Source organism: Idiotropiscis lumnitzeri, chromosome 3, assembly GCF_059441095.1.
Source record: "Idiotropiscis lumnitzeri isolate Australia: NSW breed Sydney's pygmy pipehorse chromosome 3, RoL_Ilum_1.0, whole genome shotgun sequence".
Classification (NCBI taxonomy): Eukaryota; Metazoa; Chordata; class Actinopteri; order Syngnathiformes; family Syngnathidae; genus Idiotropiscis; species Idiotropiscis lumnitzeri.
The window spans coordinates 20707961-20720936 of record NC_142393.1 but is presented as its reverse complement, the minus strand read 5'-3'; the positions used below and the strand labels follow the sequence as shown (position 1 = coordinate 20720936).

General features: G+C 38.5%; 1 protein-coding gene across 1 annotated transcript; it reads right to left on the bottom strand.

The window, feature by feature from the left end:
• Positions 1–248: 248 nt before the first annotated feature.
• ddx4 (DEAD (Asp-Glu-Ala-Asp) box polypeptide 4) lies at positions 249–12399 on the bottom strand. Its single transcript, XM_088291177.1, has 21 exons — positions 12267–12399; positions 11693–11723; positions 11553–11583; positions 9493–9537; positions 8422–8481; positions 8300–8338; positions 8204–8230; positions 6834–6875; positions 6746–6772; positions 6631–6666; positions 6505–6558; positions 6276–6418; positions 6044–6196; positions 5808–5962; positions 5041–5170; positions 3931–4097; positions 2349–2494; positions 2172–2271; positions 1818–2088; positions 895–999; positions 249–806 (listed from the first exon to the last, which is right to left on the bottom strand). Exons 2-21 carry the CDS (start codon positions 11711–11713, stop codon positions 738–740), a joined length of 1821 nt encoding a protein of 606 aa, XP_088147303.1. The 5' UTR covers positions 11714–11723; positions 12267–12399; the 3' UTR covers positions 249–737.
• Positions 12400–12976: the final 577 nt, after the last annotated feature.

Genomic DNA, 12976 nt, shown 5'->3' with positions numbered 1-12976 from the left:
ATCGTTTCAGGCTTCTACAGGGCTTGTTGATGTGCTAATCGTTTGAATCAGGTGTTTTTGGAGTAGGGACAGATCTAAAACGGGCAGGATATGGCTCTCACAAACCAGAGTTCCCTACCCCTGCTGAAGACGCATACATGCAAGGGCGTGCACGCACACACACGTGCAAACACGCACACATACCACACCACATCTCATTCCTCTACACAAATGTTCCCTTTAGTAAAACTACAAAATGCGACAAAAGCTTTGTTACTGATTCAAACGGCCAAATGTTTTGTTTATTGCATAATACAGCAACAGTCACATTACGCTGCCTTTGGTTTAATCTAAAAAATGTTTTCACAGCTGTAAAGAAGTAATTTTTCAGATATTAACTCAAAGTTTTCTTTGCGTTGAACAAAGATTTATTGGTCATCCAAATGGACAACGAACAAAACAGATCTTAAATGGCACATCCCCCCCACCCCCAAATATTACCATAGTTTCAGTTTAAATGGTGAATAACACACTCCTTAAAAAAATAAAGGCAATATTTTTACATCCTGCAGATGAAAACACACTACACAAACACAAATATGTCTCTAAATTAACACTTTAAACATGCACTTATAAACTTGGTCTGTGACAACCTTTTGGTCCTCACTCAAAAACAAAAATCTGGAGATAAAACAACACGGCACTAGTGAACCGTTCATGCAACTAAAGTCAGAGTTTGGAGGGGGGTGCCTTCACCTCTACTCCCAATCATCATCAACTGCAACCTGAGGAACTGACTGGCCCCTTTCACCTCCTGCCTGATGAAACTGAAGAAAGTTAAGGGAAAGTATGAAGACATTTAAATATGGGGTGTGGATTGTGTACAAAAAAATAAAAGCCCAAATAAGAGACTACCTTCCTGGAGTCAGAAGCCGCAAAGCTCTTGTTGGCCTGGATAAAGCTGGTGGCCCCTCCACTGAATGCAGACTCCTCCAGCCATGATGGCACTTCTTGTTGGGCCTGTCGTCAACAACAAATAAAGCCTGATCCGATCAACATGTCCATGTTGCACAGAGTCGTAGCTAACGACCAATCGTGGCTCAGCTTTAGAAAACAGGTGAGTCATGAATGGACGCGTTGAATATTTTGGGGTTTGACTTCCCCTTGTACAATGTCATAAATCAATTGTGTTGTTTTTTGATGAGACAAATCAGGCATGTACCTAAATACATAGCTGCGTGGGCTCTTCATTTTAGCCTGCTCAATCTTATAAATAATGTAAATGTTTTGCTTATTAAATTAAATGTGTCAAACAAAAGAGTCCCTCATTCTTTGGGCCAAATCAGTGACAAACTTCACCAAGCAATTACACAAAAATACATTTTGCGAAGCATCCTGCACATTGATAAAAGTGAGCATTCAGTTCGTGCAAAGGTCACGGCTACAGTTTATGCATTTTGCTAATTTTATGCTAAAAACCCACTAAAAGTTTTAGTGTAAAAAAGCTGTCAGGATAAAACAAGTTCTGAGATTAACCAATACACATCTAATCCATTTCCAAACAGTCAATAAATCTTATCTTCTTACAACATTGGAATGAATTCCATTTTACTAAAATTGATTCAATCTCATTAACTATAAAATTTAGTTTTCATGGGTTTCAGTTGGCCAAGTGTTCACAATGGAGCCAAAAGGAACAATTTACAGAAAAAAAATGAATTGAACAACAATGACAATTCGTGAATTTTCATGACATTAACCTTAATACAGAAAAGACAATTAAAAAAGGAACACAACTGGGCAACATAGAGCCGAGTTTGTTGAGTGATGTTCCTAACCTTGGACAGGATTGTGACCAAGGAAGGAGCCAGCTGACTGTCACCGTCTGGATCGTAGAAAGACACTGCTCTGCCAATATTACCACAGCGGCCGGTTCTGCCAATGCGGTGGACATATTCATCAATGTTGTTGGGGAGGTCAAAGTTCACCACATGCTGCACGTCTGGAATGTCCAGGCCGCGGGCAGCAACCGACGTAGCAACGAGGATGGGGCATTTGCCGCTCTTGAAGTCGGCCAAGGCCTGCTCTCGTTCCCGCTGTTCGCGATCCCTGTGACGTGAACACGCATTCACAATCCGTTACAAGTTGCACTGGAAGCGAGCAGACGTGATATGGAAGGATGCAAAGCTTGCCCGTGAATGCTGGTCGTGGGAAGTTTCTCTTGGCACAGGAAAGTCGCAATGAAATCAGCTTGTCTCTTAGTCTCCACAAAGACCATTGTGCGGTCCTTTCCTGCAAATGCCAGCAGTCGTTACTACCAAGAATATTGACAAAGCAGAGAGAATTTGTATTTGTATTTTTTTTTTTACCAGTGGTCTTAAGAAGGTCAAGAAGCTGCTCTCTCTTTGAGAACTTGGCGACTTGGACAAATGTCTGCTCAACATCACTACAAGCCCCGCCTACTATTCCAACAGCCAGGAACAAATAGTCCGTTTTGAGGAAGTCGGCGGCCAACCTTTAATCAAGTAAATAAAAAATTAACTTCTCAAGTGGTGAGAGTGAAATGCTTGAAACGAACAAGTGTTGAGCTCACATTCTGAAAAAGGCTGATTTTTTTTCTGTTAAAAATAGTTACGTATGAACATCAAATGCATAGACAACAAGGTAATATGATTAAGTGATTATTACAGTCCCCACAAAAACAGTGGTTAGTGATCATGGGCATGTTGGAGCCTATTTCAGCCGTCTTTGGGCATTAGACAAGGTACACCCTGAACTGGTTGCCATCCGTACATTTGTTGTTTCTCAAAAGTTTCATGCGTGTACAATGTAAGACTACAGCATATTGAGTAGTCTCCTCACATGACATCACGACGGCACTGATACAGAATGAAGAAGTAAGCCAAGTACAGGTGCAAATCTCAGCAGTTTGACAAACATTCATCCATTTTCAATTCCAGTTCTCCTCACTAGGTGGGCAGGGGGTGCTGGAGCCTATCCCAGCTATCTTCGGGCAGTAGGCGGGGGGACACACCCGGAACTGGTTGCCAGCCAATTGCAGGGCACACAGAGACGAACAACCATCCAACCGTCCGCGCTCACACTCATACCTAGGGGTAATTTAGAGTGTTCAATCGACCTGCCATGCATGTTTTTGGAATGTGGGAGGAAACCGGAGTACCCCGGAGGAAACCCACGCAGGCACGGGGAGAACATGCAAACTCCACACAGGAAGGCCGGATCCGGGATTGAACTCACGACCGATGCTGGACAAACATTGAAGTTTTATTTATGATTATTTTTATATTAATTTATTGTTTTCCTAGTTACTAATTCCATATTTTGAATATAAGGAGTCTTAATATGTTTTCTGGAAAACATGTCATTGATATTTGCACTTTTACTCCTTGTACACACACAGACGAGTAATCGAATGCAGGAAAATGAATCCCTTGTCGCCAGTTGCACAGTGTGAAATTTGAGAGCAGCCAAGAGCCCTAGCAGAGTAAACAATACCCAGATATAAAAATTCAAGCCTTTTTAATGTTTTAATTCCAAATCCTCAAATTAAATGCTTTTAAGACTTTTTAAAACCCTGCGGGAACCCCGAGTGATCATTTTGGCAGAATGTCAAACTTTTTAACTGATTTAAAAATTGCCAAATCTTGCAGAATTTTAACATCATATTTTTCCCTACTGCAAGTCATGCCAGGCAAAATGCATCACGAAAAAAAAAAAAAAACATAAGTCGTATTTATTTTGGGAAATTTTAGAAATACTGAGACCACCTAAAATTTTCATTCCTTAATCATGGGTGCATTTAGAAATGCACTTAGCATGGACACTGCTTCATTGCGATCGTTTAAAAACTCAGAGCAATGTTCAAATGTGCTGTTTGTTTATTCAAACAACTTAACAACTTTGACACCACCTTAATGACATGAGACAGACCTCTGGATGTCTTCTGGGTAGGTAGCGCTAAACAGCAGAGTCTGGCGGTTCTCTTTGGGGGGCATCCCGGGCGAACTAACCAGGCGGCGCATGTCCGGCTCAAAGCCCATATCCAACATCCTGTCGGCCTCATCCAGAACCAAATACCGCAGCTTGGAGAGCCCGATCTGCAACCCAGGTGTTATAAACCCGCTCAAATATACAAGATACACTTCTAATTTCCTGTTAATTTATATTACACCACATGGAAGGCACTTTGTTACAGCTCTAGCTGTTGTGAAATGCGCTATATAAATTAAGTTGTATTGTATTCATGACCTAGTGTGAAGTAAATTCAGATAATGCCAAATTATTTTTTTAATGTCACAAGTAAAGGAGTTAAACATAATACAAATAAAACAAGAAATATTTTTTTTTTATTTGGTGTATTTGTCAAAAGAAGTATGTTTTCTCGAAGTGAGATTCTGCCGAGCAACAAACCGGGAAGTGTGACGTCATTCCAAGGCAACTATGGCGGAGCTCAACATAGAAATTGCAATAAGCCAGTCAGAAATTGACTCGTATTTTGCATGAACATGGGGTTCTCGGTTCACTATGGTCGAAATGTACAATATTTCAAAAGTATTTGTCATAAAAACGTAGCAGTAATGATGACTTAAATACTTCATCAGTGTAGGTTAGTGAAACAAATTCCGTGATATCAATGTAAGATCAGAACCAAAAACCCCTTGTATGTCACAAGTAAACATGGCAAATAAAGTTGTGGATTTAAGTAATTATGTTGGGGAACTTTGGTTCTGCATTGTTAGGAATTGCATCATTTAGAAGATATACCACACTATAGCCCAATTTGAAATTTATGGCAGGGTGGGGTATTGTTGTAGTGGTCTACAGTTGTAGAACATATCCAGATTTTCCTTGATTGGATTCAATTTACCATTAGATAATGCAGTCGATTTAACGAAAATCCAACCTTTAGGATGCGTTTTTTTGGTCCCATCAAAATAGGGACTGCCAAAATTAAGCTGCGGCCCACGCAGTGTTTCTTTCTAGACAAACTCCCATTTATGCTTAAAAAGCAAAATTTGTGAGTGCATTTGATCAGTTTACCCGTCCACGTCCAATTACATCCAGCAATCTCCCTGGCGTTCCACACACAATGTTGCAGCCCTTAGAAATTTCTTTTAGCTGAAATCCAGTGTTCACTCCGCCATACACAACCACTGGACGCACACATGTCCTGCAACAGGAGTGATCATGAAATAGAAATTCCATCAATCAGTTCATTTCATTGCAGCTTTGACAAATCAGTTTGCAATGAATAATTCTGATTTGGCAAACAGTGTGACATTTGTCTGCACGTTAATCCCATGTACAGATTGAATGAGGCACTGGATTTGGAAATTTTACACATCACAAGAAAAATACATCTTAGTTGAAAGGAAAGACATTGTACAGTTCCCATGTTATTCTACTTGGGTCATGGCCATCTATCAGGTGGCCGTACTATGTACAAGTACCACTGAGCTGCTACCCTAATGCATCGACTCCCAACCACTCAGCGGCTACAGCGTGGCGTAAGAGATCACGTGTGCTGTGGATAATTATCAAAATGTATAAATTGCAAATTTAACTACATTCATCTATGACAGCTACAGACGGGCAGAAGGCTTAAATGCTCCTTAACTAGATGACAGAAAGTTCATTTTAATGTGTGCATGGTGTGCCCTGATATGTGTGCCTTGGCTAAATAACAATTGCTCTGAGATGGGTGGAAATCTGCAAAGGAAAAACTTTACTGATTGGTGAAACCAAAGACTAAGTGAACAAAGTTCAAGCAACACATTGCACAGGTTGAGAGAGAAACGTGATGATACCCGTAAGCAAACTTCCTGGCCTCCAGGAAAATCTGGTTGATGAGCTCCCTGGTTGGGGCAACAATGATAACCTCAGGCTCCTGCAGCTCAACGAAGCTGCTGGCAGCCACACCGTCTGCCATTAGCTGCTGCAAAATTGGAAGGAGGAATGCAGCCTAGGGGACAAGCACAATGAGGGGTCGAGCCACGTTGTACCAAAAAAGGACTACAAACGGTACAACTACCACTTCCTTTACCGTTTTTCCAGATCCGGTCTGAGCACAGGCCATGAGATCTCGACCAGCAGAGATGATCGGAATGGCATGCTTTTGAACTGGTGTGGGCTTCGAATAACCAGATTTGCTGACATTTTTTCGCAGGGATTCACACAAGGTTGCCTCAGCAAAAGTCTATAAGGAAATATGGTCCGATGCTTACCGGTATATAACAGATCAAGATTGGATTTTTAAGGGATTCAGAAAATCTTACCATTATGGCAGGCAGTGGATTGGTTCCACTAACATCTACGATGATGTCGTCATACTTATCAAAATTAATGCCTTGCTGATAGTGTGCAAACACAGAGTCCTCATCTTCCGAGAGGGCTGGAGGAACATAGGTGACTTTAGGTCCTGTGGGTTAAAGTGGAGACAGCCGTTCATTACAAGCACCATCACACTATGAAAAACTTCTAAAAAACATAACCTCCTCAACTTACGGACACTACCATCCGGGTTTTCTGCATCTGACTCCTTAGTATATGCATTATTGGCTGGGGGAGAAGGGAAAGTCAAACATCACATCTGTGGCATGCCTGAAGACTCACACCTAAAAACTTTACAACCTTGGGTGAGGATTTCTTCATTCTTTACACGGTACCCTGCAGAGATTTGAGACATGTACACAAATTAGAGCATTAAAAAAAAAAATAATTTAAAAAAATGCAAATTGTCATGTACCTCCTCCATAGCCGCCTCTGCCACGACCTTGAAATGAAAAAAAAAAAGGTTAATCTATATTAAAAATTAAACTTTACTCACAAAATACCTTCACCATGGCCTCCTCTGCCTCGTCTTTCGCCTCCGAAGTCTGTTCAGAATAAAAGAAAATGACAAGTAGATTACAAAAAAAAAAATTGGCATCAAATATGGAGGTTGGTTCGATCCTGGAAAGCAACAGGAAATGTGGAGAGTCACATACTAACGTTAACGGACATAGCCATTCAAATCAATTGCTATTTCAGTAGGATGACAAAGACACTCCAAACAGTTACTCGCACATTTTGAGGAAAAGTTTAACCTCTAGCGCTTGGTGCATTTTATTTCAATCAGGGATGTCCCGATCATGCTTTTGTTGCACCCGAGTCTGAGTCTTTAGTTTTAAGTATCTGACAATCCCTTGTACTGATCCAATACGTTGAAAAATAGGAGCTCAAATATAGAAATACATACATACATCAATGTGTACATGTTATACGTTGTTGTATAAATACATATACGGCCCATTCCACCAAATCAGTGCCAATTGTTTTTAGTGTTAATCTCAAAACAAAAGTAGATTTTTTGCTGACACATATTGAACAACTCGATGAGTATTAATCACAGAACTTGTAACATGTCAGCTTTTTGTACTGAAAGTCTTGCATTTTTAGCATCAAATTAGCCAATACAGGCACATTAGCTGTGACCGTTGCACTAACAGAATGTTAACTTCTATAATTACATTACATTAATACATTATACAAATATGTTTCAAGTAATTGCCTGGGGAGGCAAATGGCACAAATTTGGTTGAACAACCAATAGGAGCGTTACCACGGAGGGATTATTTGATACCACATTTACACAAAGGTAAACAAAACGTTTACAAATTAAGAGTCCAAGCAGCTATGTAGTAGTGGACACTATGACTGACTTATGACCTTGGTAAATTCAACCAGTGGGGAACAAGCTTCATTGTCACCAAATACTTTACACTCATTAAACTTCTATTTTAAGTTATGTCGTTTAAACCTGTCACAATGGCTAACTTGCCCGTTGACTCTCACGCTCTCTCAACTCTTTGACAATGCTGTCTAGCGGGCAGACTTTTTGGATCGCACACATTTAATTTACCTTCGTGTAATGTAAAACTAAGCGATTGCTGTTCTATTTGGCAAGGAATTTGCACATTTGGATTATTTTGTATCTTTAAGAATTTTAAATGTTCATAAAATAATGGGACATCTCTAATTTCAATAGGAAATGGCAAACTGGAAAAGCAACATTCAATGGGGAAAAAATACATAAAAATACCAGCAAAATTACATTCACCAACAGTTAAACAGTAGTTAAGCATAAAGAGAGTAGTGAGTACATGCTTTAACCTATACTTATTGCACAAGGAAAAGAGAAAAAAAAAAGTTAAGCCCAACCTACCATTTTCCCGGGTTGAATCACTTGCGCCTGTTTAATGCAGAACATTTAAATTAGAAGCACATTGTGTAAAATTGAGGAATAATAAATTAAGAGCACCGTTGAATTGGTTCTGATCGTTTCCACCAAAACCTCGACCTGAATGAACACACGTCAGAACAGGGTCAAGATATGCAGAAGTATATAAATGGACAAACTTTCATCATTTGAACACGCCTCACCTCTGCCTCTTGCTCTGTAAGCTCCTCTCTCTCCTCCATGACTATTCCAGCTGTCCATTTCTAAAGCACATTTAAAAATTAACAGAAACCCTTCAAACAAATTAGGAATGTAGGAAAAACATTACCATTCCTGTTGTCATCAGTCCTTATGACAAAACAAATTATGCTGTGGTCTTAAAAATAAATCTTGGCTTTTTTTTATATATAATATATGGCGATTTAGATAAATGCCCATGCAGGCATACTATACATAGCAAGTGGTAATAATAATAATGAGTAATATCTGAATTTGCTAGTTCACTCACAAGGGAAATCAATTTGTATGGTTATAGTAAATACTAATTTAGGGAAGAAAAAAAAAAAACCGTAACAACAATTGATATAAAGCAAAGTAGAAATAAATTTTACCGGCTCCTTGCCCAATCACAGCTACATTTGCGAATATATTGTATGTGTAGTATACGTAACAATATTTTGGTAACAAAGTGTCACAAGATGGCAGTTGCATTTGTTGACACTTCAAATATATATGCAATAGCAGCACTAACAGCTGTATTTTCTCTTACTGTCTGTTAAGAAAATCCATAAATAAGGGTGATGTATTTGGCACAAATTACCACAGCAAAGAAAAGCTGTTTTTTTTTTTTACACCCATGATGACTGCTGCAGGAGATGCAAATGGTGTAGACTTTTGTATACCACACAAACTTTGCCAATATCTCTCATTAAGGAGAACGCCATTTATGCTTATTTTGTTTACTTTTCAAAAAAGATTGGGCCACCAGTTTGATAGCAAACATTTTCTATAAAGTGAAGTCTAATTTTACAATAGCGAAATCTAATTTAAATTTCTAAATTGCAAATCTATAAAGTCTTTTTGGGTGATGAAAACTTCGCTCAATTCCATTAAGTATTAGCCACTGGATAGCAGGGTTTCTCATAATAAATTCCAGTAGTAATGTTCCAACGCCCAAGAAAAGGTAGAGAGGACCCAAGTGGGACACACTGCATCCTTAAGTATACTAAGATTCCTCATCATTATAGTGTAGTTGCAAAGCATTGCAGCACCACCTGAAGAAAACGAACTCTTGAATCCTCCTCCTCTTCTGCCACGACCTATGAAGCAAATAATGTCAATGGAAAAAGGCTTGAAATAAACTGTCGCAGTTTGACATTCAAAAATTGCATTTTGTGCCTTTTTGGAACACAATGCATCGTAAAACCGAGAACCACAGTTTTAACACTGGTCAACAAATTAAGTTTTATTTTTGTTTGTTTTGAATCAGAGATCAAATTAAACTTCTAGATATTTTCTTTCACGAATTGCACTAAACTAGCTGGCCCTTGTTTTTTCTCTAGAGCATCAGGTTTTCAAAATAATATAAAGAATACATACTATACAATGTAAAATAGTAACGTATTAAGTAATCTTGAAGAATTAAGCGTAAATTTCAGCAACAGGTGGATTTTTTTTCTTTGTGAAACATCATAGCTATAAATTACAATCCCTGGTAAAATGTGTACTGCACAGGTGAAATTAAAAACAAAAAACCTGATACGCTCATAAAAAGTAGACTTTTTTTTTTAAATCAAAAATACGCTGAGGGACAAAACTATCTTAGACGAAATAAAACTCGGGATGCAACTTAATATGTTTCTCATACTACAACGGCAAATAAGTGCAATTCTCACAAAAAGGACGGAGTAAAAAAAAAAAAAGCATCAGAAAAAGGCATGCTAAATGCTAAGACAACATAAGTGATATGATTGTTCAACATCGGAATTAAACCTTGTGTTCATTTCACGTTGTACAATTTTGTGTTCCCGGTCAGAAATGAACATTCCAATAAGCATCACCATGAAAATCGGGATAGTTAAATATTGTTGCTGCTTGTGTTAGATTTTACGTTCTAGTGAATGTTACCATTTTTTAATTCCCATGTTTATAGTGGCAAATGTGCCTCGTTCTGATCTTACACATTTGAAAGCAAGTAAAAAAAAACTATATATACATTTTTCATATAGTACATAATGAGATGACACTCAGTTCTGTACACTGTTTTTTATAAGGTACTTTGGGTCAATGTTAAAGAACTTGGCTTTAAAAAGCAGATTTATTTATTAGAAAAAGTAACACTTTTTATGATGCACCATGCAAATTGCACTTGACATGTTCACAATGTCCCAAGTCAGATGTTTTCCTACATGTTTACCAGTGTTCTTCTGACTTAACAAGAACATTTGCAGGCTTGCTTTTTTTTCTTCCAAAGTCATAACTTATCCAAGCACATTACCCATATCGTTATACCATATTCTGATGGCTTGCTTGCCATATACTGTTTGAAAGGGCTTGGATTATACACTAGCGTCCGTTACTTCACCCACAGGCACCAAACCTCTCTAGTCAGTTTGTCTCGTTCACAGCGGTCGAGTCTTGTGCCCACTTCAAATTTAGCACAGTGGTAACAATGGAGTCGGACAACAGCAGCTCAAAGCAATATTTGAGACCAACAGTCTGGGATACGACATATTTGGTAGGTCCCGGGGTCATCCTGCTGATAATTGAAAGCCTACCTTTATTCTCGGATGGGGATGAACACCAGGATTATTGTCTTCAAAATTAAATTACAGTAGTTTTTTTTAATCAATTTATCTTTCCTAAAAGACCATACAACCCATTCTAAGATATGGTTAAACTAAAATTTAAAGTTTTTTGCATCTTAATTTATATTCCAAATGCACTATTAATCAGAATGACATGTTTAGACAAGTGAAGGCACATAGAACATTTTGATGCAAAAAAATTAGGTTAGACTTCCCCTTTAAGGTCCATGGGATAAACCCCAAAAAAATCCTCAAAATTAGAATGCTGCCCACCAAATAAAAGAAGTTAGTAAAGTCTGGATTTGCTGTACAGTATGAACTTTTGGCTTAAATTTACACGCAACCAGTTATGCATATTCAGGAAGTCATCTTGTCGGCACAAAGGCCTGACTCTAGTATGAATTTAAAGCATGCATTGGAAGCTGACCGGTGATGAACAGCAATATTTAAAAACTTGTAATGTGCTTTCCTACACTACAAATATGCAATGTGCTTTCCTACACTACAAATATGCTAAGTTGACATACTGTGAACTTGGGAGGTGCTGGTTCCAAATTCCTGCAAACATTCACAATAGACAAATTCAGTGTTAATTACAACATGAGCATGACGATGGCGCATAATGAGCAAAAACTTGTCAGAAAGTTGGAAAATCAAGCAAGCTCACCTGTTCATCGAAAGAATCCATTTTAATTCACCTGAAACAAATACAAAATTACAGAACTGGAACTAAAAAGGCACAGATGGTCTAAGACATTTACTGGAACACGGGGCAACAGGCCTAAAATAATGGGACTGGATTTTTTATTCGGGAAAATTTGATAATTAAGACCTCAAGTTATTTTACGTATATATGCGGTTGTATAGCTTCAACGCATTTTGTGGAATCGACCTTCTTGTGAGCAACCTAGAAACGTAAAACGTGGAAAACATGTGCTTTGCTTAACTCGGCCTTCCAGCCACAAAAGTCTTCGAGTATAAAAGCTAGGCCCTGCAACGACGGCGGTCTTCTACAACTGAAGCCTCCGACTCAGCAATAGTCACCATAAACAAAAAACACAAATAGTCATTTCACAGAAACGAGCGGACACATGTAGGCCTTTTACTGGCGCCTATTTAGCTTAAACTAGCCAAAGTAACCTTGAAAGTTAATTTGTCCTTGACACATTAACAATTATGCGACAGAACTTCATTGTCACGGAAACTTAAAAACAAAACAATTTAGACATAGATATGCATACCGTACTGTGAAAATATCTGTCCTGGCAGGTGAGGTGAGTTTTACGAACAAGTGTATTCTGGCGTTGCTGCGTCACAAGCTGCGCGCGATGGGCTGGCACAATTAGCGCGCAGCAGAAAAGTGAAGCTAATCTAGCGCGGGTTGCCAGGTCTGCCACTTTCCCGCCGAATGATTATCGTTTGACTACCCAAATGTAAAACTGACTAACTATACAAGCTGATGTATTTTTTACCTGAGCTGCTTTTACAATGTTCACCATTTATTCAACTACTCGATTTAACAATGTTCTCGTATTTAATTACAACTTTAAGTTGTCATCGCTCCCCATATATCTTCGAGGGATTTCTCTGGGCTATGGTGGGACGGGACGGGACTATACTAGTATTACTTTTGAAAAAAAACAAACAAAAAAACTAACTATTTCTTGCACAACGTTGTGGTTGAGTATGATGTTTCAGGGGTCTCATCTAATTATAAAACATGTTTACTTTATTACTGCCATATGGTGGAATAAAATTATATCATGGTTACTCATTCCTAACTTTTGGGCACAATGTATTCATTTCTAGGCACGAATTCGGTATTGCATGCTAAATACTAATTTAGAACTACTAAATAGGTTTAATGCTCACACAAAATACACATTCTGTGTATTAATTATCATCCCATGTCAGTTGGCTAATCAAATAGAGGCCACCTTACATAGAAAGG